At 52.0% G+C, this 27,348-nt stretch overlaps 1 protein-coding gene across 1 annotated transcript; it reads right to left on the minus strand.

Moving 5' to 3' along the window:
• Positions 1–49: 49 nt before the first annotated feature.
• XPNPEP2 (X-prolyl aminopeptidase 2) lies at positions 50–27,091 on the minus strand. Its single transcript, XM_036101619.2, has 21 exons — positions 26,894–27,091; positions 24,383–24,459; positions 22,521–22,631; positions 21,339–21,402; positions 20,332–20,436; positions 19,997–20,083; positions 18,949–19,095; positions 16,156–16,257; positions 15,203–15,284; positions 14,701–14,896; positions 13,852–13,941; positions 12,592–12,701; positions 11,823–11,900; positions 10,614–10,685; positions 8,547–8,607; positions 7,178–7,247; positions 6,557–6,661; positions 6,055–6,114; positions 5,503–5,579; positions 2,113–2,202; positions 50–1,498 (listed from the first exon to the last, which is right to left on the minus strand). The coding sequence occupies exons 1-21, from the start codon at positions 26,940–26,942 to the stop codon at positions 1,304–1,306; spliced, it is 2,028 nt and encodes a 675-aa protein (XP_035957512.1). The 5' UTR covers positions 26,943–27,091; the 3' UTR covers positions 50–1,303.
• Between the last annotated feature and the right edge of the window lie 257 nt (positions 27,092–27,348).

Genomic DNA, 27,348 nt, shown 5'->3' on the forward strand with positions numbered 1-27,348 from the left:
ATCCCTCCCCCCATCTCACCCCCTCCCCTTTCTCCCCCACCACAAAAGCCACAGGTAACAGCAGTCCCCAGCAACACAGAAGACACAATGCAAAACCCAGAGGCAGGCTTCGTTGCCATGCTGTTTTAAGCATCTAGCAGGATGTGAGCCCAGGTGGCTAACGGCAGGGCTGACCAAAGAAAGCTCCCTCCCTCCCCTCCGCCCTGCCCCCAACAGCGGGCTCAATGAACTTGGAAGGGGCTGGGAGGTACGCTAAGGGATTTCACATGGGGCCAAAGGGCAAAATAGCTGGACTGCCGGCCCATTCTGGCCCCGCCACATCCCAACCGAACACTGTGTGTTCTTGGAGAGGTACCCCCGGTCTGGAGCTCAGTTTTCCTATCTGTAAAATGGGGAAAGCAGAGTCACACAAGTTAAACCAGCCCACATAGGTTCAAGCCCATCCGAAGATGCTGGAGGATTCGACAGCATTGTCACTGTAGCTGCATTTTGGAGAGTTAAAAGGGCTACCCACGCGCTGGGAAGTCTGGGATGGTGATTGGACACTGCTGCTGAGGTTGTTCCCAACTTTGGGTAGGGTCATATTCCAGAATGCTCCCCACATTCCCTCCTCCCCCACGGCCAAATTCCTATGGCTGAACTCCCTGTCCTGTCCATTGGCGTGGAACCCACCCAGGGTTTAGAGGTGATGAGCTCACATGGCGGGCAGGCTGGCATACGTGCCCCTTTCTGGCTGGCCGTCCTGGTTGCAGAAGCCTCGGCCACCTTCCCTTCCTCTCCCTCCACAGGCTCAGCAGGGAGCCTAGAGGCAGCCCTCGTTCCTTCAGCCTGTGGGTGCAGCCAGGAGGGCCTTGTAGGGCCAGGGGCAGGTTGCGGTGGTCGGAAGCAGCTTCGAGGGTGTGGAAAGACCAAGTCAGGAGCCCGAGGGGGTGGGAAGAGCTCTGACTACATCCAGCAGGTGGCGATAGGGTGGGGCTCTCCGGGGGGCCATGGTGCCCCTGGGGGTAGGGTACCGCCTCATATTGGTCGTGGGGGGCGGGGCAGTGGTAGGAGGCTCTGTCAGCTAACAGGTTGGGCCTCCTGGGCTCACAGGAGGAAAGGGACTAGCTGGCCCAGGGGGCGGTGTACAGGCCCAGAGGGGGCCAGCCTGGGGCCAAGAAGCCCTGTGTCCCTGGGGCTTAGTCCTGGAGAAGGAAGCTGAGGGCAATGGTCTCCGGGCAATGGGCCGGCAGGGGCTCTGGGGGCGCGGGTGGTGCAGGGTGAGGGGAGCCGAGCTCAAGGGTTGGCCGGAGAGTCTGAGCGTCTAGACACTCCAGCCGAGGACGGTAAGAGAGGCAACTGCCCACACACAGGCCAAGGAGGCCGTACGCGGTGCCCTTGCGGGCAGGGGCTCGGTGTGCTCCCACAGCCACTCGAGCTCCTCCAGCAGCTGGCGCTGCCGCAGCTCCGGGCCCACCTTCTCGCGGATGGTCTGGTGATAGTGGTTCAGGTGCTGGAGCTGCCAAGGGAAGGAGGGGTGAGGGCCTCCCCCGGCCAAGCCGCCACGAGGTGAGGTCTTGGTGCCAGCCAGTCCCCGGCGATGGTACTCCGGCTGCCCGCCCTGGCGCAGGGGCCCACAGGTACCCCACAGATACCCACAGCTCCCCAGCCATCATCAGGCCACAGGCATATGCCCTGGGGGCTTTTCAGAGGCAGCTCACCACAGTGGCCCTTTAGTGTCACAGTGACACTTTCGTGGGGTGTGTGGGGGACGGGAGTGGAATGAAAGTTGGGCAAGCATCATTATCCCCATTTTACAGAAGAAGGGACTGAGGCTTATATTAGGACTTGAGGTGGCAGAGTCCAGAGACTCAGACTCCCCAGGAGTTCACTACCTGGGGTTGGGCAGGTTGGTCTGACCAGAAAGTTCTAGAAGCTTTGGAGTTTCTGGTGAGGTCAGGGAGGGATGCCCCGGTGTGTGCCTACAAGCCAACAGCGTGGACCTTCCCAGGGGAGCAGAAGTGGCAGAGGGTCTTGGGGTAGGGGGAGCAGAGGCGAGAGAGGCCCAGGGTTGGGAAGAAGGCAGTCAGTGGTTCACGGGCCGAAAGATGGACGGTGCTGAGGGTCACTTACGTGCTCGGGAGACAGCAGGCTGACATCAATGAGGTTCCGGTCATAGGGCACCAAGGACACCACTTCAAAGGTCAGGTAGGACCCTGGGTACTGGGATGCCACAGGAAAGGCGGGAAAGCAGGAGAATGAGTGAGGAGAAGGGGCCTGGCTGAAGGGCGGGAGGCAGCGCTCCACTCAGAAGCCACGGGCACAGGGAACTGGCCCTTGTCAAGGCCGAGACTCCAGGTAGGCTGAACGTCCTACAGTCCCCTTGTCCACCCCCACACCCTGGTCTGCCAGTCAGCACCTCACCTTTGGTGCTTATTAGGTCTGTATTTCTCAAAGTGCGTGCATCTATAGCACTGCGGGGGCCTTGTTAAATATGTAGATTCCCGGGTCCACCCCCCAGACCACTGGAGTGAGAACTTCTAGCACAGGGCTGGGAACACACATTTTCATAATTTTAAGATAAGTTATTAGGTTTTTATATCATCTATCTATCTATCTATCTATCTATCTATCTAATCTATATCTTTATATATCTCTATCCAAATCTCTTTGTATCTCTCGATTGACCTACCCATAGAAATAAGTATAAAGAAGACAAAATAGTCCATAATTCCCGTTTCCCAGGGATCCCTTGCATGGGTGTGCTTAGAAAATTCAAACTACAAAAAGATACACAATAAAAATGGAAAGTCTCCTCCCTGCCCAGGTTCCTTCCTGAAAACATTTAAGACATATACAGTAATTAATCCATTAATTAATTATTTTAATCCACACAAAATGGATCCTACCACATGCTTTTCTGCACCTCTCTCCACCCTGTTAATAGTAAATGTAGGAGAGGGCGCCTGGGTGGCTCAGTCGTTAAGCGTCTGCCTTCGGCTCAGGTCATGATCCCAGGGTCCTGGGATCGAGCCCCACATCGGGCTCCCTACTCAGTGGGAAGCCTGCTTCTCCTTCTCCCACTCCCCCTGCTTGTGTTCCCTCTCTCGCTGTCTCTCTCTCTCTGTTGAAAATAAAATCTTTAAAAAAAAAAAAAAAAAAAATAGTAAATGTAGGAGAGCGCTGCGTATTAGCACAAGAATATCTACCTCACTCTTTTTTAAGGGCTGTGTAACGGTCCATAGTATGCATGATGATTTATTTAATCAGTGGGATACGTAGGCTGTTTCCACTTCTTTTTTTACTGTGACTATTGATGCTACAAAACACATCAATGTATAAAACATCTTGGTGACCTTTTGGGAGTAGATCCAGAAGACATATATCTGGCAGAGGGATTGCTGAGACAAAAGGTATAGGCATTTTATTTTATGTTATTTTTATTTTATTTTTTAAAGATTTTATTTATTTGCGAGAGTGAGTGAGAGAGAGAGAGAAGGAGCAGGGGAAGGGGCAGAGGGAGAAGGAGAAGCAGACTCCCCGCTGAGTAGGGAGCCCAGATGTGGGGCTTGGGGCTCGATCCCCAGACTCCAGGATCATGACCTGAGCGGAAGGCAGATGCTTAACCAACTGAGCCACCCAGGTGCCCCAAGGCATTTTGAATAGATATTTTGATAGATATTGTCAAACTGCCCTCTAGAAAGATTGTATCAATTTGTGCTTCCTCCAACAGCGTGTGAGAGGGCTCATTTCCTCATAGATTCACCAGTACTGGGTATCATTAAAATCCCTCATTGTTTGCCAATCAGATCGGTGAAACATGGTAATCTATTGTTTTGATTTGTGTTTAAGAATAAAGTCAAGCATCTTTGCATGCTTATGGATCATTTGTGTTGATCTTAGAGAGTTGCCTCTTCATGTCCTTTGCCTGTTTTTTTCTGTTTTCCCTATTTTTGTCTTATTGATTTGTAAAAAGCTCATGGGGCAAAAGAAGGAAATGCGTGCTTTCCCTGTTGTATGTGCTCTATTTGTCATACATCTTTTGACTTTGTTTATGGTATTGTTTCCATATAGACGGGTTTTTTTTTAAGATTTTACTTATTTGAGAGAGAGAGAGAGAGAGAGCACAAGAACATGAGCAGGGGGAGGGGCAGGGGAGAAGCAGACTCCCCACTGAGCAGGGAGCCCAATGCGGGGCTTGATCTCAGGACCCTGGGACCATGACCTGAGCTGAAGGCAGACAGTTAACTGACTGAGCCACCCAGGTGTCCCTCCATATAGACAGTTTTACATTTAATTTATCAATCTTTTTCTTCACGGCTTCTGGGTCTTGCATAGAAAGGCTCATTTCCACCCTGGGATTATAAATGAATTTATATAGATTTTCTTCCAGATCTTTTATGGTTTTACCTTTAAATGTTGATCCATTCAGAATTTTATTTTGGGGTAACAGTAAGGTTCTTCACTTTAATAGCCCCCCAAATGATTAGCCATTTGCCCCCCACACCCATTTATTAAATCTCTCTTGTCTTTACTGTTTTGAAACACCAGCTTTATTATAAATTAAATTCCCATTTTGTTTATAGAAATTAGAGGGGCGCCTGGGTGGCTTAGTCGGCTAAGCATTGCACTCTTGATTTGGGCTCAGGTCATGATCTCAGGGTCGTGAGATTGCCCACGTCAGGTTCCACCCCCAGCATGGAGCCTGCTTAAGATTCTCTCTCTCTCTCTCCCTCTGCCCCACCCCCCCAAGAAAATAATAAATTAGAGGGTGTATTTCTGGATTAGCTGTTCTATTCCACTGTTATATCTATCTCTCCCATCTCTGGTGCCATACTGTTTTGTTACAGTAGCTTCATCATATGTGCTAATATCTGAAAAGGCTAGTTTCCCTTATTGCTCTTCTTTTCCAGAATTTTCCTAGCTACCTAGCTATTTTTGCCTGTTTATTTCTACAAACTTTACTACCATTTTGTGAAGTTACAAAAGCATCCAGTTAGCACTGAAATTGAGGTTGTCTTGAATTTATAGATAAATTTCCAGAGAAATGACATCTCCATAATATTGAGGCTTCTTTGCAGAGAGCACCATTTACTTAAATCTTTTTTTATGTCCCTCAGTAGAGATTTTCTCCATATAAGTCTTTTTAAGTTTTTATGTAGGTATTTTATCCTGTTGGTTGCTATTATAGGGAATCTTCGTATCTAATAAGCTCCCCTGGTGATTATTATGGGCATCGAAGACCAATGATTTAGAGCAGGGATACTGATTCATTTGGTCTAGAGTGGGACCTGGGCATTGGCATTAAAACTAAAAAGCTCTTCTGATGATGCTGATACTCTAATGTGCAAACAGGCTTGAGAAACTCTGAGTTATGGAATTTTTCTGGAGCAGAGGAAAACTCCAAATCAATTCATGTCTGCCTATTAAATGCCCTTCTCCTTGGACCTTCCTCATACCCCATACAGCCCAAAGTCACCGCCATGCTGTCTACAGCTCTAGCCTGTCCCAGCAGCACTTTACCTTGGTCTTTGCTTCTACCACAAGGGCCACATCTTCAAGACGTATCCCGAATTCTCCATCCTGATAGTAACCAGGTTCTAGGAGATACAGAGATGCTGGTGGTATTAAGCAGGAGGAGGACCCAAGCCCGTTGTTTCCTGTACCAGTCGAGGAGTGGCTGGAGGCCCAGCTGCCTGGCTGCCCCAGGCTTGGGCAGACTCACCACTGACCATGGGGGAGGCCAGGCCTTGTGGCCCAGCAGGGAAGACATAAAGGCTCACTTGGATCCTGGAGGCACTCCCATCTCCTGGTGTGCTACTATCTTGTTACCCCAGCGTTTGACTGGAGACTCCAGAGTTTGGATGTACAGCCAGGAACCAACTCCCAAAGGCAAAATGAGGGTTTGAGCCGAAGGGTTTTAGGATTAGGGTGGGACAATGCATTTGGGGCTGGGAGTGCTGGAGCCCAGGGGGTCTGTGCCTGGCATGCTCCCTGAAGACTGGTGCTCCCTAGACTGCAGTCCTGGGCTGGTCTTAGGGTGGGGAGGGGGGTAGAAGAGCCCAAGAGCCATACCGATGGAAGTGAACATGCCCTTGGCCATGGGGATATTGCCAGACTGGAATCCCACTGGCCCTGGAAAAAGAGATGTAGGCATGGTGTCAACTCTCCCATACTCACCAGCTTGGAAACTAGCAGGCTCTGGGGAGGGGCAGGTAACTGGGGGAACCCTGGGGCATCTCTAGCAGCACTTGTCCACCACATCATTGTCTACCTGGGGCTGGTATGGAGACCAGATTGGCTCTGCTTTTTATTACTCTGAAGTCTATGCCAGCCAACCGCTAGGCCTTGACCTGCCACTCTTCCCTCTGAGGCCCTCCCTGATGCCAAGCAGGCAGCAGGAAGGGCCAGTTGCTACCATTTCTCACTCACCTTGTGGAGCATCACCTCCCACAAGCTGGGTAACCCTGGGTGGGTCACTTCATCTCTGCGGGTCTTAGTCATTTCCATACCTGTGAAATGCTCTACCTCCTTCATAAGAGGGGGGACCCCAGGGAAGTGTAGAAGAGACACCTACACTCGTGCACACCCAGGAAGTTGCCAATGCCATGGCCTGTCCCGTGACCATAATTGAGCCCAACATCCCACAAGGCTCTGCGGGCAAAGATCTCCATCATTCTCCCTGGAAGAGAGATGGGCCTAATCAGTCGGCTGGACCCCAGACAGTCTGCTTTGCCCCTTCCTGCTCTCTTGTCCCAGAGCCAACTACCAAGATGGTACCTGTGGAGAGTCGCTCCTGAGAGGCAGGTTAGCAAGCACTTTTTCTAGCACATTCTACATCGTACCTACATTACCTGCACTGATGACTCTACTATAGTTTCTCCCCATCTATCAGGATACCTGCTTCCCCCAGAAATCCTCCCATGACTGCTATAACCCACAGTGACCTCCCCCTCCCCAATGAGCTATAGTATTAGATTAGGAGGCAGGAGGCCTGGGTTCAAGGCTTGGCTCTCCCAGTGACCCCTCTGTGTGACCTTGGACAAGTTGCTTTCACTCTCTGGGCTGGATTTTCTCATCTATATAATGGATGGGATGATGATATAATCCCTGCCCCACTAGCCTCCCAGGGTGGCTGTCTGGGTCCAGTGAAACCAGGGCCTGAGTCTCTGGGTCCAGCCTGGTTTCTAAAACCCACCTGATGTACTAGCAGGAAAGACGAGTCTGGACAGATCGATATTTCCTATCAACACGCGGGTATATGCCTCCTGATGGGGAGAGGGAGAGGTAACATGCTGCGTAAGAGGAGGATCTTGGGAGTTTCCAGCTCCCAGGCCTACAGGGGGGCTGTGTTGGGGGGGAGGTGCATGGTCATGTGTGGTCATCCAGGTTCTGGAAAATGGTCAGAAGCAGCTGAGGGGTACCTGTTGAAAGCTGGAGTTTGGTCCATGTGATTCTCTTTGGCTGGTCCACAAGGGATGCTTATATATGGTGGTGGGCTGAGGCCTGACAGAAGGGAGTTGGGAGGCAAACTCCCTGAGCTAGAGTCCTGACTTGGCCACTCACAAACTCTGAGACCTTGGGTAAGCAACTTTAACCGCTCTGTGCCTCAGTTTCCTCATTTGTAATGGAATGCTCACAGTACCAGCTCATAAGGCTGTTGGGAGGAGTAGGTAGACTCATGCACATAAGGTGCTTCAAACAGAGTAAATGTTCAAATAGAGGTCAGCGCCCTTATTACTGTTACGATCATCCTTCCGTTTTCTTAAGGCCTTATGTTTGGGTTGGGGCCTCATAATCTGGCAGGTCAGCCTTGCTTACTTGGGCTGGTTCACCTTGTGGATAAAGGGAGGGAGGTGGGCTGACAGCGACCTCTTCACTCCTTGTGGCAATGTGGTCAGTCCCTTTCATCACACACACACACACACACACACACACACACACACACACACACACACACAGGCTTGTCATCCTGTGCAGGACAGCCTGGAGACTCAACCCACTAAATTGTGAGCTCCTCGAGGCCTGGCCAGCTTTTGTTTTTTCTCTCTTTCCAGCACCACATCCAAGCCACAGTCTGCTTGCTGAATGCACGAATGCGGCCCCCTGCTCCTCACCCACCCAGAGGCCCCCGGTGCACACAGAGGATGTCCCAGCCTCAGCGCCAGGTGGACCAGTCCTCGCTGCTTTCTGAAAACCTCCAGCACCTTTCCACCTCCACGTCTGAGCCTGCCTGTGCTGTTTCTCTCTGCCCGGAACGCCTGTTTCCCTCCTTTCTGCTGCGCACAGGGCTAGGTACGCAGACAGCAGCATTTGTTCACTGATTTACTGAAATGGGATGATGAAGAGCTTCAGCTGAGCCCTGTTGGAGGGCTGAAAGATCTCTGGGGAAGTAGCCAGGAGCATTGGGTTTTCTGGTTCTAACTTGCTGTGTGACTCCGGGCAAACTACTTAACCTCTCTGGGCCTCAGTTTTAGCCTCTGTAAAATGAAAGGCTCTTGCTGGAGTGATTGCTTGGATGTCCCTTGGGTAAAGGTGGGTAGGGGAATTCTGGGTCCAATGTTTACCTTTTGGAAAGCAGAGGGGGTACCCCAGTGGACTGTTCTGGTGATGTCTGTGGTTCCGTCCCTGCGGGCAAGGAAAATCAACATATACAGCTCTGCTGAATACTTGGGGGTTGGGATCGTGGCTGTGTGCTTCCCGTGTGCTTTCCACCGGGGTTTGAGTGGCAGGAATGGGGTGGGGGTGAGGTGGGTTAGGGGTAAAGGAAGAACATAGATGCTACCATCAAGTTCCCATCCTCCACATCTGTGCATAAAGGGACTCTGCAAAGCTATTAAGTTCAAAATCGCTGTATTGTCTGACAATCCTGATCCCCCACATGCATACTCCACCCCCATACCACTTATTTTGGCTGTTTTATAAATCTGAGTTTCTTGGGTCAGCCTGGCTTTCAAAGCAAAGTTTCTTCCAGGCTTTCAGGGAGGCAGGAGGGAGGGGAACGTCCCATTTTTACCAGTGGAGAAACTGAGGTTCAGAGAGATCATCACACTCCTACACATTCATATATTTACCATTTCTAGAACACTTTTGCAGCTCCCTGGGAAGGGTAGCAGAAGAGGCCACATTATCCTCATTTCCCAGATGAGGCAATTGAGGCCATGAGCCATCTCCCTTTCTGAGCCTCAGTGAAGCCAGGCCTGGAGCAAACAATGACTCTCCCCACAGTCCTCTCCTTGTAAACATGGATCTGACCCAAGGACTTGCTCAGAGTCCTAGGGAACTGAAGCCAGAAGCCAAAAAGTCTGACTCCCAACCACCAGCGGCAGCTGTGCCCCCAGATGGCCCCTGTGGCCACCACCAGGGAGGGGGAGGGGAGAAATGGTCCCAGGGCCCTGGGGATTCCTCCCTGGGAACAGGTCACAGGGCGTGGCAGACTTCTTAAAGAAGGAGAGAAGAGGAAGTGAGGTGACCATTTCCCCGGCCTCACCCTGCTCAGAGCGTGCCCCAATCCAGCAACGCCCCACAAATCCACTTCCTCTTTGCACACTGGCCATCTCAAGTACACAGTACGCACAACGCCAAACTGCAAAGGCTGCTAGGCTAAGCTCTCGCGTTAGCTCCCAGAGCTGCGCTCGGAACAAGCGAAGAGCCGTTGTCATTAGCACATTGACCATCTCCGCGGGATAGAGAAGGGGAACCGGTTTGAAAGGACTCCTTGCTCCTCCATCAGTTCAGCACACCCCTTCCTCCCCCCACCAGCCCCGCCCAAGCTTTCCGCAGTCCACTTGCTTCCTAGCTGAGAAGGGGAAAAAGAGAATCTACTGGCTCATCTCATCTCAACTTCTGTGTGAACGATTGGTCACACATTTGGAAAAACTGGGGTTAGCCTATTCTGCATGGCTGTCCTGTCTAGGTGTTCAGATTGTGCACTGTACAAGGGTAGCACAGGCACTTCGTGGTTATATAGGAATGCCAATGAGGGCACACGGGTGGACACATAGATCGTGGGGTCTCGGAGCAGGGGGAGAGGGCCCTCCTACATAACCCGGCATGGTCACGCACACACTCACGCATATCTACTCACAGACGCACGCCCGTGCGGCTAGGTGTGCCCTGTTCCGGCTGGGCTCCAGGCATCCCCTGCGACTGCTTGCTGCTCTCAGAGGCCTGATCTTGCCCCCCCACCCCAAGCCGACGTGGTCACCTGGTCTGTGCGGTGCGGGGAGAATGCCTGCTGCTGGTGGTGTGGGGACCATGTCCGGGGTGCGTGTGAGTAGGTGAGAATGTGCGTGCGGCCCCTGTGGGGCCAGGCAGGGCTGCTAAGCATGGCCGCTCGGACTGTGTCATGATATGCGGGCTCCAAGAACATTTTACTTGAGCAAGGAGAGGTGTTTCCTGATTCACACAGAGCTGCTGCACGGGCAGCCCCACCATTTTGGCTTCCGTGTGTTTCCCACTGTGCAGGGGTCCCCGGGTGCGCAAATGGGAACAATGCTCAGGCTCATTCCACCAGGGCTCTCCGTTCTCAGACAGAGGATTCACACCCAGGAAGGGGAGCTGCGGCCGGCTCTTGGGAAGCCCCGGATGTCTGAGCTGAGGTAGTCGGCCAGGGCAGGGTGGGGAATACATACCAGTATTGCCCCCCAGAATCCAGCAGGTACATCTCATCTGAAGACAGCTTCTGGTGCTGCTCCTTGGTCGGACTAGGAAGGGGAGAGCCACTGAGAAGGGGGCAGCCTAAGCCTGCACTGTGCAGGGTAGGGGGCCCTGAGTGGAAGCAGGGGAACCCCTCATCCCTTATTTCCCCAAGGGCCCTGGGGGAGTACTCGGTTGATGCCGCAAACGTACTCAGTGCACAACTGTTGATCTGGTACCTCACCGAGCAAGGATCCCAGGAAGGGGAGAAAGGAAGGAGCCCGGAATGCGGGAGCCTGGAGAGCCTCAGAGAGCATCCAAGGCTGCCATCTCCCCCTACGTAAGGAGCCGCAGGCCTGCAGAGGCTCGGGGGCTTGTAGAGGCCTGTGTGGTAAAGCTGGGAAGGAGCTGGGCCTGGACCCAGATGCTCAGTCCAGTGCTCTCTCTCTAACTTTCTGTGGCCCCTGAGAGCAGAGGGCCCTGAGAAGCCAAGACACAGGAAGGGGAAGGGGGGTCCTCGAGGGTGGGGCTGGAGAGCAAGAGTTGGTAGGGCCAAGGAGTTCCTCCCCTGCTACTCTCTAGGAGGCAAAACGGGCTGGGCCAACGCAGCTGTAGGCTTGGGAGACTCTAGGGGAGGGAATTCTGGGAGAGGCCAGGCTGGCCCATGGAGGGCGTCTGATCTCTTCCTGCTGTGCTTGTGCCAGGCTGAGGCATTCTGGTCAGCTTGGGTCCCCAAATTCCATCAGGCAGGCCTGCAGGTGTTTGTTTTCTATGGAGCCAAACATCTGGTTAGCCCACCTTTGGGCCCACCTCTGGGCCCACCTTTGTTGGCCCAGGCTGAGTAAACAGGCCTTTCTCCCTGTGTATTCGAGAGCTTTAAGAATTAGCTAATATAAATAACTCACAGGAAGCCAAGGAAAACCAACAGCAGCCCTGCCTCCCTTCCAGATCCCTCAGCCCTGTGTGCTCACAAAGTCTCAGCCTTTTGTGGTAGAAAACTGCTTGGGCCTTTTCATTTCCAGAAGACTCCTGATCCCTGACTGAGCTCCACTGCCCACCAGTAGCCCCCACAGTACTGAAGGCCTCAGACCTTACATGTGGACTTGGGTCCCCGAGCATTCCCTCCTTCACACCCCCCTACCCCCCTGCACATACCCCAGGATCCTGCCCCACAGGGCCCTAGAAGATTCCTTCTCCTGAAGTACCTGTAGTGGGCCAAGGCAGCGTTCAGGCCACTAGCAGAGATGGTTTCGAAACTGGGTCCCGAGGAGAATGCTTCCTCTCTAGAAAGTACAAGGCAGGAACGGTCAACAGACGGGCTCAGAAGCTAGGCTGGGCCCAGGATATCGAACCAGGGCAAATGAAGGTCATGGCTGCCTCTACCTCAGCCAGACTCCGTTTGGCGCTCCCAGCGCCACCTCCCGGTGCCATCTTCCCAGGCTCCAGTCTGTCGGTGACGGAGCCTTCAAGGTCAGAGAAGGAGGGACTGTAGACACCAATTATCCCCCTCCACCTCCATTTCTCAGATGGGGAAGCCAAGGCCCATTGTCCCACAGCAAGTTTGTGGTAAAGCCAGAGTAAAGAAACCTAACTCCTCGTGTCTGAAAGCTTCCCCAGCCCCAGAGCAGCATCCTGCGCCTCAAACCTACAGTATGCTTATGGCCTGGGCCAAGCGTGCCCTCCGGGAACGTCCCTCCCCAACTTGATATTTTCAAGTGGTCCAGGAGCCCCACTTGGCCTGACCCAGCCTCCACGCAACCCCCCCCCCCAACCGAGAGAGGGTCTGTGCCTGAAGCAGACACTAGGGGGCACTGATGGGTTGTGGCCCTTCTAGTTGTCCCGCTTTCAGCAGGGGGCCGGGGACTGTCGTGGAACACGCCCTGTCCAGCTGCCCGACTACCCAAGGACCTATTACTCCTTGTTCCAGAGAGCCCCCCTCCCCGCGCCCTGCAATACAAGGAGGTGGTTCTTCACCCGCGGAACTGGTCCAGCAGCTCTGCCCCTGAGAACTCATCCACCGTGCCCTTGGGCACGTTCTTCTCCAGCCAGACCAAGTAGCGGATCACAGCCACCGCGTCCCGTACCTGAGCAGGCGAGCAGAGCAGAGGGGCGGGCTGAGTGCTCACAGCCGGGGCTCCGGGATCAAGGGGATCAGCTGGCTGCCCCGGGAGCTGAGCTCCACACACTCGAGGGTGTCCCCGACTGTTTGATGATGTTAAGGGATTCTTGCGCAAGTTTATATATGATCATAGTGTGGTTAGGTTTTGAAAAGAGTTCTTATCTTTCAGAGATACTTACTGAAGTGCTATCTTTTAGAGATGCTAAAGTGTCTACAGAAGAAACCTTCTGATACCTGGGATTTGCTTTAAAACCATCCAGCGACAGAGGCTGGGCGTGTAGGCAAGGAATGTGGCCTTACGTGGGCCAACCGGCCACAAGCCGCAAAGCGGTGAAGCCGAGTGAGGGGGCGGGCGATCATTAGGCTGGTTTCTCTACTTTCGTATATGTTTACACTTTTCTATAAGAAAAAGTTTGGTAAAGTGAGGCGATTTCTTCTCGTTTCAACAGGAATATCCAAAAGAGCAAGCCATCCTCTTGCCAGGGTGGGGAAATCAGGACAGCAAACACTTACTTAACACTTGGAATGTGCCAGGCAGTGATCAAAGCAATATGTGTATATATGTATATAAAATTCAATATAATTATACTTACATAAGTATATAATTCTGTTTATATGTATATAATTATATATTTATAAACTCATTATATACTTATATAAGTACATATTTCTATTTATATGTATATAGTTATTATATGTATTAAAATATTAATATTACTTATATATTTTATAGATATTATATATTATATAACATGTATGTTTATCTATCAATTTAATCCTCACCACAACCCTACGCTGTAGATTCCCGTTACGATACTCATTTCGCAGATGAAGTAACTGAGGCCCAGGGAGGTGAAACAACTTGCCCAAAGCCACCCAGCTGGGAGGTGGGTAGAGGAGCTGGGATTCGAATTCAGACACTCTAGCTTTGGGGCCCAGGCTCTAGACCACGGTACCAGGCTGGGAATAAGGGGGTGAAGCTCAGGTGGGTGCTCAGGAGTCTGGTGTCCACTTCTCTGTTTCATAGAGCTTCTTCGGGTTCCTTGGCAGGGTCTCCTTTCTAACTCATCAGACCAGGAGTTCCCAACAGGCTAGGCCGCCTGCCCGTGACTTACATGGCTGGCCCTGAGGAGGGCCTGCTCCTTGCTGTTTTTCACCGCCTTGGTCACCATCACTGGGGAGTAGGTGTCTCCTATGAGCTTCTCCTGTCATGGGCAGAGAGGAGGAGGTCGGGGAGCATCTCCAGGACACAGTGGGGTTTGAGAAGGATTGGCCGGAAGGCCCAGCTAAGGCGAGGCTTACCATTCCCTACAGTGGCAATGACCTTTCCTTCCTGTGCTTTCTGGCTGCCTAGGTCTCTCCCTGTCTCTGTGTCCAGCTGAATTTTACCTCCCTCCCTCCGTCCCTGCCCCTGGATCCCAGCAGCGCTCTGGGATGGATCAGAGCCTAGCCCCTGCCACTCAGTGGGCTATTCTAACAACGTGAGTTTCCTGCACATACCATATCATAAGAGAGAACATTTATGGAGCGCCTGCTGGGTGCCAGGCACCGGGCTTCACATGCACCATCTCCTCTAATCTCTCCAGAGCAACTCCTCTGACGTCAGGGCTCGTACTGCCATTTTGCAGGTGAGGAAACAGAGGTCCAGACTAGCTAAGTCACTTGTCCAAGGTCATGACGCAGTCAGTTCGGGGCAGAACCAGGCCTCAGTCTCAGGTGTGGCGACCTCAGAGCCTCTGCCCTACAAGCTGTACTCCGTCTAGTCTCCTTGACAACCTCTGAGCTCTCTGTGGATAGACACCTGCTTCCTCTTTTTCCATCTCTTCCCAGGGAGGCCTAGAAGGGGACTGACCAACTGCCTGAATGGCCGAGGGGCTGTGGCCCCACTTTAGGTTGAGACTTACCAGGGCTGGAGTGGGGGCGGGGGGTGATGCCCGGCCCAGGCGGGGGCCTGGCAAACCTACCGTAGGTATCACTTCGTAGAGCCCGTATGTAGTATAGCTGGTCCCGATCCAGATCCTCACGTCTCCGGAGGCGTAGGTCCGGACACTGCTGCGGGCCTGGCTGTAGTCTTCGAGTTGCACACACAGGGAGCCCGTGCAGCTGGAGTTCAGGTACTTCCGGGTCTCAGAGTCAAGGCAACTCTTGTTTACAAATAACCTGGGTGGGGAGGAGAGACCAGGAGGGGGTCCTGAGGGTCTCTCAGGACGGTGCAAAGGACAAGGATCCCTTCGTTCTTGGAGGTCAGAGGAACCCCACCAAGGAGCCAAGCAGACCAGATTTGGAGTGGGTGGGAACAGAGGTCAAGGGGTCAGGAAAAGCCGACTGGAAGCTTCCCCGCTTGGGGGCAGGCGGCAGGCAGCAGGCTCCTGGGAGGGCTGCATGTTAGGGCAGGGTAAGCGGTGGGGCAGGTGAGGGGCGGAAGTTGGGGGAAGTCCCGGAGAGCAAGCCGAGGAAGAGTCGTACCTGATAGAGGAGTCCGTGAGCAGTGTGTAGGAATAGAAGAAGGGGTTATAAGGGATGTCACTGCCGCGGAGGTTGAAGAGCCCTGGGGAAGAGAATTGATGGGCACTTTTTGAGGCTGATCTGCCTGAGGCAAGTCCATGTCCCACCTTTGGCCCACCGTTTGCTCCGGCCCACTAAAGATTCCCAGCAGTAAGCCTGCACATCTGCCTCTGAATGTTTCTCAGGTATTTTTTTTGGCGGGGGGAGGTCTCTGAGGCGCTGATGAGAGTTACAGACCCTTCCTCCCAGAAAAATGAAGATACCCAGGGGCGCCTGGGTGGCTCAGTCGTTAAGCGTCTGCCTTCAGCTCAGGTCATGATCCCAGGGTCCTGGAATCGAGCCCCGCATCGGGCTCCCTGCTCCGCAGGAGGCCTGCTTCTCCCTCTCCCACTCCCCCTGCTTGTGTTCCTGCTCTCGCTATCTCTCTCTGTCAAATAAATAAAATCTTTATAAAAAAAAAAAGGAAAAAAAAAAAAAGAAAAGAAAAATGAAGATACCCAGCCAGCAGTCAGCATAGTTTCAGTGGGTTCCCAGCAAATCTGAAGCCCAGAGCTGGGGTCAGGTCAGAAGCCCTGAGCCACACTGCGACAGAATCAGGCGGCACTGGCTGCTAAAGCTGGGGGTATGAACGCCCCGGGCTGGTGGCCAGGCTGATGGCAGGTGTCAGCTGGGCCCCTTTCCCTTCGTGAGACAGCTTTTGCTGCTGTGGTCAGCTTGCTCCGGGCCTCCTGGTTTTCTTATTCCACAGACGTGATCTCCTGCCTCCTAGCTTTCTCAGTTCCCATAGGCCATGGCCACGGAGTGAAGCCGGGGTATATGGTGACTGGGGGCGGAGTCCTGGGCTGCAGGGCCCAGGAGGCATCGGGGTTGGGGGGACCCAGGTGCCCACCCCGTGTCCACGAGTCCATACTCACAGGCCGTCTCATCGAGTGCCGACAGAAGGACGGCAGTTGGGCCCTTGCGATGCTTCTGCATCTGGCTGCGGATGCCAGCTACCTTCTCCTGCCAGGGGCTCCCTGGAAGCAAAGGAGCCCAAAGAAAGCATAAGCGACGTGCTTTCCCTTTGGCGCGCTGTTCCTGAGAGGGCTTCCTTAGGGCAACCGTTTTCCATGTCTCTCAAAGCAACAGAAACCTTCCTCCAAACAAACTCTCACTGTGTAGCTGTTAAGGACATGGACTCTCTGGACCGACTGTCTGTGTTCCAGTTCTGGCCCTGCCATTACTAGCTGTGCGATCTTGGACAAATTACTTAACCTCTCTGTGTCTTATTTTGCATGCCCGTAAAATGAGGATGGATTGTCATATGATAGTATCTAGTCAATAGGGTTGTTATGGGGATCAAATGAATTAATATTTGTAATGCACACGGAACGGTGTCTTGGTGTATGGTAAGCCCGGTGTAACTTTCTGATCAATAAATAAGCATGCAGAACAGAGATCAAGAGAGCAGCCTTAGTTGAAGGGCGAAGGGATCAGGCTAGGTCATGTTCAAGCCTCTTTTCTGAAATAACCTGGTGCCTAATTAGCCACAGGTCCTTGAACATGGTTTTAATCCCTCTTTGACCCATTTTATAGATATTAAGACTTCGGGAAGGAAAAGTGACTCGTCTAGGTTTTCGTAGCTAGCAAGGGGTAGAGCTGAGATTTCCACACGGGTCTGTTTGACTACATGGCCCACCCTCTTACTCTATATGGACTCTGGGCTCCCTTGCTAACACAGTCAGTCCCCAGACTTGTCCTGAAACTCTGTGTCACAGAGCTGTCCTTTCTAGGATGCTTATACCCTGGTTCTAGTTTTCATCTTTTATTCCTACTCTCCGCAATGCAGATGAAGTGTCTGCCCCTAGGCAGGGCTCAGAATTTGCTGGCAGAAGGTCATAAACATTAAGGGCCCCAGTTGGGCTCAGAGATTAGGCATAAGTAACTTAACGCCATTTAAAAAAGCTTTATGCAAACAGGGAAAAACTACTCAACCAGAGCCAGAGCTTTGGGTATGATACTTTTTAAGGATTATTTTATTTTATTGTGGTAAAATACACATACAGTAAAATTTTATCATTTTAGCCATTTTAAAGTGGCTAAAATTCATTCAGTGGCTTTAAGAACATTCACACGATTGTGCAACCACCATCACTATCTAATTCCAGAACATTTTCATCATCCAGAAAGGAAACCTTGCAGCCAGAAGCAGTCACTCCCCATTCCCCTCCCCGCTCAGCCCCTGGAAACCATTCATCAGCTTTCCGTCTCTATGGATTTGCCTATACTGGATATTTCATACAAATGGAATCATACACTATGGGGGCTTCTCTGGATTCTTTTGCTTAGAATCCTGTTATCAAGTTTCCTGAATCTGCGACAACAAACGAAAGCCAATTTAAATTGCCTGATGCACACAGGTATCTTTGAATAATTAACTTTTCACATTCTTCTCTTTGCCCTTTGTCCCCTTTAAAGCCTATCAGTTGCTGGAGAGAAAGTCTCGCCTGTCTCTGTAAGCTTATAGACTCAAGAACTCTATGCTTGGGCTTCCAGGCCCAGTTCCGGCTCTGGATGGCTTTTCCTTGAAGACTAGCAGCCTATGAAGGCTCAGCATTCCCTCACTTGTGGGCAGTGACAAATCCCATATGAATTCTCCCTCAGTCCCTGGAAGGTTTCCCCCCTTTATCCCCTCCCCTTCCCGACATAACTTCGCCCTTCTTTATCTGAAAGGGATGAGTTTTATTTATGATTACACAGTCTTGGATAGCAAGTTTCTTTAAAAACTTTTTCGAGATGCAGAATGATTCTGCAAGTTCTATCAGAACGGATAAAGAAAATTGGGCACAATTTTAGCTTGTTTCATCATCCTTGCTTTTTTGAAATTTCCCTCCTGCTTTCTTGACTCCTTTTCAAACAAGAAATGTGCACGGACCTGCGTGCGGAAAGGGGCCTCTCGGATTGCCCAATATTCCTAGGAATCCATGTCCGTTGGCTCTTTCGGAATTCCTGGGGAGGTAGCGGGTGGTGGTGGCCAGGATGGTGATTCATCATCAGTAGCCTGGTCCTGGTCAGGATTTTAGTTACTACTTACCAGAATCATAGAGCATGCTGTTCTTTTATGATGTATTTAGATGGTATCAACGACGTCAAGATGAAGATTATCGATGTTAGAATTTGGGGGGGTCAGTTAACTTTTGTTTGTGGTCTGGCCAAAACCTGAACCCTAATTTGTGCCATGGATTGACCCTGAGCTTAGTGGTATGCTTCCTTTGTCAGCCGGCCCACCTGACCCCAATCATCTTACTACAGGAGGGCCGGAAGTCAAGGTTTGAATGAATCAATACAAACCGGTCTCCACTACCAGACAAGCAACTCGTACCATGTTTTTTTTTCTCTCTCTTCAAAGGGGTAGGGTTTTGTTTGTTGTTTTTTTAATCTTGCTCCGACTCCCTTGTTTCTTCCCTTCCTGCTCCCTCTTGCTTCAAATCCTAACACTATCTATTCCAGCATTTTCTAAATATGGTCTGAGGACCTTTCGATTCAGACTCTTTGAGATGAGGGGGCCCAGACGTCTGCTTTTTAAATAAGCATCCCAGGCAATTCGGGTGCACAGGAAGGTTTGAGAGGCGCTGCTCGGGTAATTCCCAGGACAACATTTTCAGCCAAGGAGCAGCAGTGGGGACCCGTGTTGCTTCAAGCTGGGAAGAAGGAGCTTAGGGAAGCACCTGTGAATGCGTCCTTCAGGGCATAAATGGGCTGGCTTGGAACCAGAGGCTTCTGTGACCCCCACGCCAGGTCCACAAGGTTGGCTGTGATGGACACCAGTTGTATGTTAGAGTTTTTGAGGGCCATGTCATAACTCTCCCAGGAACCTGCAGAGACAGGAAGCCGTCACTCGTCCCCTGCCTATTTACACCTCAGGAAAAACTGTGACTCCGGCAAAATTAGTCCTTGTCTGCTCTGCCTTCCACTCCACTGCTGCTACCTCAGCGGCCCAGAGCAGGCCCAAGCAGGCTGGTCCTCCTGGGGTGTGGCCTCCCAGCCGCCTCTCATTGCCTGGGGCCCACCCCAACACTGCCCACAGCCAACTGGCTAGGCCTATCTTTTCAAGTGCCAATGGCTGTGGGGCCCTCTTCTCAGGACTATCCATTTTAACTGAGCATCAGTGCCACGGCCCAAAGGAATGGCGATGTTCACATCATCAGAAAGGCTGGCAAAGAAGCCAGTTCTGAAGGGGGAGCCTTTAGGTACATATTCATGAAGACTCCACCCTTGGGGGCAGGCTGGCCAACTGGCTGGGACCCCAGAGCTCAGGGAGCTGTATTCCTAGGGCGGGGAGGGGACCATGCTCCTTTGCTCAGAAACCCACTGAACTCCTTTGACCTTCCAAGCTGCCTTCCAGAAGAGGGCTCCCAAATGATTCCAGTGCCATAATTGGTAGAGCTCCAGAGCACAGAGGACAGTTCTGGGTTCAAGAACATCCTGGCCTATTGTCTGCTAGATCTTAACGATTCCCCAAGTCTTCTAGGTTGGGTCTCTGTACTCATGACTTTTAAAAAAAAAAAAATCTGCATTCATTCTTTTAAATGTATTTTCATTTCACAATCCATGAACAAATTTTTGTTGCAAAATATTTGGCAACTACAGCTTCAGACACTCTATCTTTAGAGTCATCCTGTCCCTCCATCTACCAAGGTATGCTTCTTTACATCCCAGAGGGGCTGAGTCACCCTTGTTGGTGTGGACAAATGCAGGGATGAGGGAAGAACATACCAACGGAGAAGAGAAAGGGGTCGAAGCCCACACTCCCTCCAGCAGGAACCTCAGTGAGGAGCCAGGTGGTGATGGAAGCTATGTCAACTGAGAGGAAGACAGGAAAGAACGTAGAGTCACCTCCAGAGCCAGCCCCAGGCCTTCCAGTCAGATTTCTGTCTATGACAGTCCTACCATATCTGTCCTCCTTGATGTTAGCCTCAAAGGTTAGGGATGGCTTCAGATTTCCAGAGTCTCCCATAGAGGCCCATCATGGCTTTGCATGCATCCTCTTACCTGTGCCTTCTTGAACCTAGTCCAGGTTTCAGAGTTTGGGGGACATGCGACCCTTTTACCTTCTTTATGTAGCTCCCAGTTGCAGTCCATCTGCCGCTCAGCCTGGGTCCAGTAACGACTGTCAGTCCAGAGACCTGCCTTCCCCATGGTCACCACTGCAGTTCCTGGGGCAGAACAGAGAAACTTGGAGGTGAGGATGAAGGTGGGGAAGGTGGTAATGCATGGGCAATATGGTGCTGGCTCTGAGAATGTCACAAGGGGCCTCTGGAAAGAACTTCTCTCCTCCGTTGCAAAGAAGTGAGGCAGGTGACATTAAGGGGAGCCCTGGGGGAAGCCAGCCTGGGCATCTCTGCTTTGTGTTGAGGGCCTCTCCTAAGGAGGGACGAGTGGGGTCCACTTCTGGCAGTCCCAAAGAGTCAATGCTGCATGTAGGTGCTCTCAGGAAAGATGGTGTGGTAGCTAGTATCAAGACTCGGTGGCTGATAGGGCCACTAAACCAGGGGCTTAGCTGAAGACAGGCAGAGGAGCCAAACCCAGGGATTTCGGCAGGGATGGGTAAGGCAAGGGAGCGTGAAGCCCAGGGGAAGAATGTTTAAGGATCAGCAAGGGAAGCTTGGATTTCATTCAAGGGGCCGGGATCAGGCTGGAAGGCCCCTTCAGAAACTGGGACCCCATAAAGGGCCTCTGTGTTTGCATCTCATTTGGCTACAGGAGGTGTCCCCAAGTGAGCCATGTGTGAAGGGAATCAGCGGGCCCCTAGTGGCTGGATGTGGACATAGCATCTGTTCCAGAAATGGCGCCCAGGGTGTGCTAAGCTAGGCCTGGCTGCCGCAGGGACAGTAAGCGCAGGAACAAAGCGGGGAGGGCCATCTGCCTCGTGCAGAAGTGTGACTGGTGGGCTATGATGTGTGCCCTGGCAACCCTTTTCAGAGTGGTGGAGGGCAGGCAGAGCCTCTGGACACTAGGTCCTGGCGTCCTGGCTTCTGAGAACCGGCCATATCAGAGCCTCTGTGACCACGTCTGGGTCTACCCACAGAAGCAAGAGGGGCTGGGAAATGGCTCTCACCGGCAGACCCTGTAAAGCCCGTAATCCACGCACGCCTCTTGTCGCGATTGCCGATGTACTCACTCTAGGAAATCAGTAACACCATCGTTAGCTGTTTTCATGGAGTTAGACCCCCCCACACCCCATGGAAGACTCCCCCAACCACATCCCAGTTCTTTCTGTCTGGTTGAATCCAAGCCCAGGCACACTGGGCACCTCTTCCAGGAAGTCCTCTGTCACTCCTCCGGACCTCAGATCTCCCCTTCCTTTGGACAGCTGTATTTCTCGGAGTCTAAATCCCATAGTCCAGCACTGGGCAGAACAGCCAAAGAATCTCATCTCCCTGGCCAGAACGCAAATTCTGTGCAGTCTGAGATCATGTCTTCTGGTTCTTCTGGGTTCTCCCCTCCAGCTGTCCCGCCCTTCCCCAGTACAGTACACTGGGTACATCATCAAGAACTTCTGCAGAGGGCTTCACACATTATTGTATTTTGATCATCATCATCCTTCGAGACAGATCTCAATATTTCCATTTTGCAGAAGAGGAAACTGAGGCTCAGAGACGTTGAGACAGGTGGGAAACAGAGAAGTTTCCCGAGGTGGGAAAACAAACTCAAACCATCTTATTAACACTGACAATGCCTTCTCTTCCCAACAGGCTAGTGCTGGGAAGGTGGATGGGATGGAGGTGGGACCAGTGGTGGGGAAAGGGTGGGTTGGGTGCGCAGGGGCGCTGCTTGGGGGAAAGCAGTTCTTACTCAGACAATCTTGTTTCCTGTCTGCCCCCCTCCCCCAACCTACACCTCAAACTCGTGTCACCCGGGCCTCTGGATCATTCCAATGCTCCATCCATCAGGTTATGGGAAGGTTCGAATTCCTCCAGTCCAATTCCTAGCCCACACTCTAACCTCCTAGGGCCAGAGTACCCTAAACATTCATTCTGGATCTGCCATCTAAGAATTGATCAAAATCGATTCTGAACTTGTTGGCAGTTTCATTGCCCGAAGTCATGTAAAGGAATACATTCTCTCAGCTGCCTTAAAACTCCCATGTCCAAGCCACCTCCTTCCTTCCCTTTGCCTTTTGAATCCTTTCTCTGCCTTCATCTTCTGAGACTTAAGTGCCTCTGGTTTGTGACCTGTTCTCATTGGTGGTCGACCCAGGATAGCAGAGGGCAAGGGTGGGGGAGGAGCTGTCCCTCACCATGTGGGCATCCGTTTCGGGGATGATGTAGGCAGAAAGATTGTGGACGTGCATCTGCTGGCGGAGGGCTGTGAGCTGCGCCGTGGTATTGACCGCAGTAACTGGAAGGTACTGACAGGTGACAGGAAGACACCAAGACACACACTGTTTAGAGAGAATCATGCCCAGGCCCCAGCGTGTGGAGGGGCTGCCACCTTCTCCTTAGGCAGGTGCTGGGGGTAGGTAGGCTGGGCCAGCCCGGAGGGGAACGGGGCGGCAGCTGATGTTACGGGTTAGTCTAGATTAAGGGGCCTGGGCTGAGCAGAGATGGAGGTGTTGAAGAACTTGGAGAGGAACTCCTTGTGACAAAAAAGGGACCTGAGTCTGGGATGGGGGCATGGCTGAGAACTGTGGGAAGCCGAGCCCTGGCACTGGGCCAGGTTAGAGGGACGGTCTTTCTCGGGATACCTTGGAGGCAGAGGTGCCAATTTAGCAAATCAAAATACAGGATATCCATCCAGTCACATTTGAATTTCAGATAAGCAACATACAATGTTTTAGAATAAGTATGTCCCATGTGCTATTTGGGGCATACTTAAACTAAAACACATATTCATTATTTGAAATTCAGATGTAACTGGGCTCCTTGTATTTCATCTGGCAATCCTACGTTGGGGACTTTTTCGAGTTTCCACTCACTGGTCCCAAATGGCAGAGGGGAGTGAATGAGTACCCCCAGGAGTTTGGGACATTATCCAGAAAGATCCCCCTCTAAGCCAGACATTTCTTTAAAGGCTGGTTTATCTTTAAAATGAAAAATGTGTGGGGCGCCTGGGTGGTTCAGTCGTTAAGCGTCTGCCTTTGGCTCGGGTCATGATCCCGGGGTCCTGGGATCGAGCCCGGCATCGGGCTCCCTGCTCAGCGGGAAGTCTGCTTCTCCCTCTCCCGCTCCCCCTGCTTGTGTTCCCTCTCTTGTTGTGTCTCTCTGTCAAATAAAGAAATAAAATCTTTAAAAAAAAATTTAAAAATTATTTTTTAAAATTTATTTTTAAAAATTTTTTAATTTTTAATTTTTTTAATTTTTAAAAAATTTAAAAAATTTTTAAAATTTAATTAATTAAAAAAAAGTGTGGGTTTTTTGTTTTGTTTTACCTTCTGCTCAATGACATAGCCATGTTTGTTTTCATATAAAAGCCTACCCACCTGCCTGCCCCAGTGGTCTCATAAAGTTGATGCTGCAAGCAGATGTACCCCATTGGGCCTGAGGCTTAGGGGACTGCTGGCAGCCCACCAGCTTTCACCTCTGGCCTGCCCCGGCCTGAGGAAGCTCTTTCGCCCTAATCTGGTTGTGGAAAGAATCTTCTGGTCTCCAGGTAGGAAGCTGCTGACCTTTCAGCTCCAATATGCCTGGCCTTCTCCCCAGTCACACCCTAGGCCTCGCTCTCCTCCTTTCCACCGGCTTTTCTAGTTCTCTGTCTTCCTCCCTCCTCCCTTCTGTGCCTCCCTCTGCGCTGTTCCTTTAGAACTTTTGTTTTCTTTCCTCCCATCCTCCTGCTTGCCTCTGCCTAGCCTCCGCCAAAGGCTAGCTAGGGGCCTCCACCCTCCTTCCCGCCCTCCCCCCACAGTGGGGCGGCCCAGGCCAGGACGGAAGTAGATAACCTGCTGAGGGATAGGTGGGTGGGTAGGAGGGAGGGATGGGGGATGTCAGACACCTGAGAATGTGCTGCTCGCCCTGAGGGATGTTAATCAGAAACAGGGGCCCCAGAGTCCGGAAGTCAGGAGAAAGGCTCGTAGAGGGAAAGGCCAGCAACTGAGCCAATGGGCGTTGGGAGGAGATGGGAGCTGAGGGGCGGGGCCGGGGCGGGGCCGGGGCGGGGCCTTACCGGAGGGCTGAGGGAACAGTTTCTCACATCCTCTCCTCTCAGGTTCACTTGTTTTGGGTGGCCCCAGGCACCCAAAGCTAGAAACCGGGGAAAAAATTCAGGGTCACTTGGAGACCAGTTAGCTTCTAGAGAGCACAGGGACTTGGTCTCCTAAATCGCACTCCCCGTCCCCACCGGGCCTCCATCCTTTTAAACAAGCAGTGCTGTCCAACTCGAGGATAAAAATAATCACATTTCGGGGCACCTGGGTGGCTCAGTCGTTGGGCGTCTGCCTTCGGCTCAGGTCATGATCCCAGTGTCCTGGGATCGAGCCCCGCGTCGGGCTCCCTGCTCAGCGGGAAGCCTGCTTCTCCCTCTCCCACTCCCCCTGCTTGTGTTCCCTCTCTCGCTGTCTCTCTCTCTCTGACAAATAAGTAAAATCTTTAAAAAAAAAAAAATCACATTTCATAGGAAATTAGGCGGAATGGGTTGGCACCCTGGGTCACAATCAAGGAAACCTGTTTCATCGACAAGTGATTGCCACTTTTGCAGGGGTTTTAGTGCTCATTAAATCAATTTTTCCCTTCTAATCTAATTGGGTCTTTTCGGGGTTTACCGAACTGTTGTGGGTAAATTAAATTGTTGTAATCAAATTTTCTTTGAAATGCTCTAGAGGATCTCGCTAAATAATCACCCCACCTTCATTTTACCCTCTATAAATCTAATTTTATATATATTGGGTTTACTTAAATTCAAGGCCCACTTGTGCCATTTATTACAATCCAAATCTCTGGCTCTCATTCCAGGCCCATTTTAAATACATAAAACAGTTGATCCCAGTCTGACACCGTCGCCTGGTGGAGAAAGGTAGGTTAGCATTTAAAGATCTTCTACTATGTGCCAGAGCTCGGTAATTTATCTATAGTATCTTATTCTGTACTTGCAACAAGCCCGTGAGGTGGGTATTACCGTCTGTTTTCTATAGAGGAGAAGGCTAAAGCCCAGATAGGTTTGGTAACTCGTCCAAGTTTGCCACAGTGAGTCAGTGGTAAAGCAGGGATTTGAACCCGGGCCGTCTGAGTACAAAAAGTCAACCCTTCCACGGAAAGGACAGAGTATATGAAGACTTAGTTTCCAATTTGGGCTCTGCCCCAAATTCGGTGTGACCCAAGGAGAGTCACCCAGCATCCACTGGCAAACATTTCCTGAGTACCTACTGCGTGTCAGACACTGGGCCAAGTCCTACAGGCTCGGGGCCTTCCAGCCCCGGAAGTCCTGTGGTCTCTGCTAGTCCTGCCCTCCAGCCCCCGCCTCTGGCGGGATCTCCTCAGAGCGTAATGGGGGCCTGGGTATGGGAGACACTGTACTTTTACCTTCTGAGTGGGCTGAGCTACGGAGAGGAGGGTGGCTAGCATCTAACACCATAAATACCCTGCCCGGCTGTCCTGGTCTCATAAACTCAGCGGGGAGATGAGACCCATACTGTTGATCTAAGAAAATGATCCCGTTTCTGTAGGAACAGATCGTTGGCAAAATGGTGATGCTGAGATGCCAACACGAGAAGCAAGACTCCGCCAACCTGTGTCCCTCGGGACACCCAGATTGCTGTTCTCTGACGCCGGGGCTGTGGCTCCCAAGGGCAGGCTGTGCAGCTGAATCTCTCTGTGCTCCCTGACACAGGGCCTGGCATTGGGGAGGTGCTCAGGAATTGGGTGCTGACTGAATGAGCTGGGTCCTGCTGACGGAGAAGGAAGGGAAGGGAGGCTTCCCTAAGGCTGGGGGTGGAGTGGGTGTGGAGGGCACTGAGCTGGGCATCTCGTTGTGACCAAAGAGGAAAACAGGGCACCAGAGGAGTTAGGCTCCTTCGAACCTCTTCTTTACTTGGATTTGACTTGGTCCATGTCCATCCTGTCCTTGCTGGGCCTGCGTCACCCAGTCCTCAATAAGAATCTTGCTAAGCCAGTTTAGAGACAATCCCCCACCCTTAATATCTGATCACCTTTGCTATCTGATCAAATTCCTCATCCTTCACCCTTCGTATCTGTTCACCCTGGCCTGCCTCCAGCAAGAATCCTATTAAGTTGGCTTAGTGAGAACCCCCCCACCCCTGATGTCTCCTCTTAGTAATTTTCCATCCACCGTCCCCCTCCCTCTATTCATTGGCTGTAAGTCCTCAGCCATCTTTGCTATGTTCAGAGTTGAGCCTGATCTTTCTCCCCTATTGCAGTGCCCTTATTGCAATAGTTTTGAATAAAGTCTTCCCTACTCTTAACAAGTACCAGAATCATCTTTTCTTTAACAGGTGGGAATGCAAAGGTGCCAAGCCAGACTTGACCTGAGTCTGGAGGGCCCCAAGGACTGGCCCCGGGGTTCCTCTTTCTCAAGACAGAGAGGAGGACCAAGAGAGAAAGAGAGAACCTGGGCCCCAGCCCTTCCTCCAACCCTTTCTGAGCCCAGAGGGGAGAGGCCAGAGCTGCTCTCCAGCTGGACCTGCCCTCCCGGCGTGGGAGGGAGGGACCAGGATGCACATACCACAGAGGAGGACAAGCCAGGGGCAGCAGCCCCAGCGAGCCCGGGCCATGGGGTCTCCAGATGCTGGTGCTGGGTGGATGGAGGGACGGGGGAGAAGGGGCAGGGCTGTTTCCCTGGCCTCTTCCTCCAGGCCTTCCCAGGACAGGAGCAGCCAGGGGGCTGGGGCTGGCGATGGGGAGGAGGCGTCCGGCCAGGGGATGGAGAGTCCTGCTCTGGTCTCCTGTATCTGAGGGCTCCGGGGAGTCGGGCGTCGGGAGTCCGGGAGTCCGGGTGGGTGGGAAAGCTCGCGCTCTCCGAGCCTGCCCCGTGCGAAGTCCAAAGATCCCCAGGGCAGAAGAGCAGCCGCTGGTCTCCATCAGCCTGCTCCTCCCCCCGCCCCCTCTTCAGCAGCCTGCCCCCGTCATTCCCGAATTCTGTCCCCCTCCTTCCAGCAAGCTGTTTCCCATTAGCTCCCC

Source organism: Halichoerus grypus, chromosome X (genome assembly GCF_964656455.1).
Source record: "Halichoerus grypus chromosome X, mHalGry1.hap1.1, whole genome shotgun sequence".
Lineage (NCBI taxonomy): Eukaryota > Metazoa > Chordata > Mammalia > Carnivora > Phocidae > Halichoerus > Halichoerus grypus.